At 27.0% G+C, this 1,260-nt stretch overlaps 1 protein-coding gene across 1 annotated transcript; it reads right to left on the minus strand.

Annotated features, from left to right (window-relative positions):
* Positions 1-312: 312 nt before the first annotated feature.
* Positions 313-789, minus strand: LOC111617595 (catenin beta-like). Its single transcript, XM_023358874.1, has 2 exons — positions 556-789; positions 313-489 (listed from the first exon to the last, which is right to left on the minus strand). The coding sequence occupies exons 1-2, from the start codon at positions 679-681 to the stop codon at positions 328-330; spliced, it is 288 nt and encodes a 95-aa protein (XP_023214642.1). The 5' UTR covers positions 682-789; the 3' UTR covers positions 313-327.
* Positions 790-1,260: the final 471 nt, after the last annotated feature.

The raw sequence follows: 1,260 nt of genomic DNA on the forward strand, positions 1-1,260 counted from the left end.
CTGAAGTATAATTTTTTATTGTTTTTATATTTTTCAATATATTTATTTTGTTTGTACAAAATAAAAAAATAATTTTTAACGATACAATAGTCTTCATTAGGCTTAACATCGATGAAAATTCAACACGAAGTGACACGCAATGGAGAAAAATTTCAACACGGGATAAATTAATATATTTTTTCGTACATAATTGGTTATCTGAAAAATAAGTTATCCGAACAACCGCAGTCCCCAATCGATTCGGATAAATGACACTCTACTGTAACATTAAAACTGACATCACTTATACATCACTTAAAACTGGAATATAAACGATTATCAATGAATTCATAAAAAATTTGTACCTGCTTCTACTATTGCTGGTTTATTGCTACTACATACAGAGAGTACTTTTAAAACTCTTGATGTTGTCCATAATAATTTTTCATATGTATAACAACGCATAATTCGCACTAATTCAGCAGGACCCCCACTTGCCAAAATTATTAACTGAAAAGCATTTAGTTTTTTAAACCTTATGTCAATAAAATAACACTATTTTAAAAATTAAAATACCTTGCTTTCTTGATTTCCATAAGCAAGAATTTGCAGACAATCAGTAACGATAGCTAAAAATTTCACATTGCTTCTTTGAAGTAGAACTACCATCTTCTGTAGACCACCAGCTAATCTAACTGCCATTTTAGATCCTTCTTGATGCAAGAGCAAATTATGAAGTGTAGTTATAGCATAACATACCACTGATTCTACAGCAGAACTAAATGAAGTTATAAAATAAATTTATATATCAAAATTTTCACATTATCTATAAAATAGAATTTATAGATTACAGAATTAATAGAATGATCCCACTGTAGAAGACATCAAATAGTTTTATTGTTGGATTAAATGATTTTTGAGGTTGCTCTTCTTCATCTTCAGATGTGAATACAAAATTATTTAAAATTTCTTCTTAGTGATTAAAACTTGTTTCAAAGAATTCTTTGTCCTTCATGATTTTTCATTTTTAGAATTACTATGATTCTAATTTTATTTGATTTTTTTCCTCTGTGATTTATTTGCAATAAAATCAATTTGTTTTTTTAAAGTGAGTTAGAACACCACCACTTGGCTAAGCTGTGTGGGCATAGCCAACTTTACAATTGCATTTTATAAAAATTTTGATGGATATTAATCTCTCTAATTGATAAATGATAATTAACTTAATCATTTAATTCAACAAAAATTCAATTATTTACATCAATCATTTCAAATTATTCA

The sequence above is a fragment of the Centruroides sculpturatus genome, unplaced genomic scaffold (genome assembly GCF_000671375.1).
Source record: "Centruroides sculpturatus isolate CEXI.00-Female unplaced genomic scaffold, Cexi_2.0 scaffold7641, whole genome shotgun sequence".
In the NCBI taxonomy this organism is placed as follows: domain Eukaryota; kingdom Metazoa; phylum Arthropoda; class Arachnida; order Scorpiones; family Buthidae; genus Centruroides; species Centruroides sculpturatus.

Coding starts and splice junctions, on each gene's coding strand:
- LOC111617595 (XM_023358874.1), bottom strand. CDS start 681: ATGGCAGTTAGATTAGCTGGTGGTCTACAGAAGATGGTAGTTCTACTT. Junction 490..555: donor ATGGAAATCAAGAAAGCAAG/GTATTTTAATTT, acceptor AATGCTTTTCAG/TTAATAATTTTGGCAAGTGG.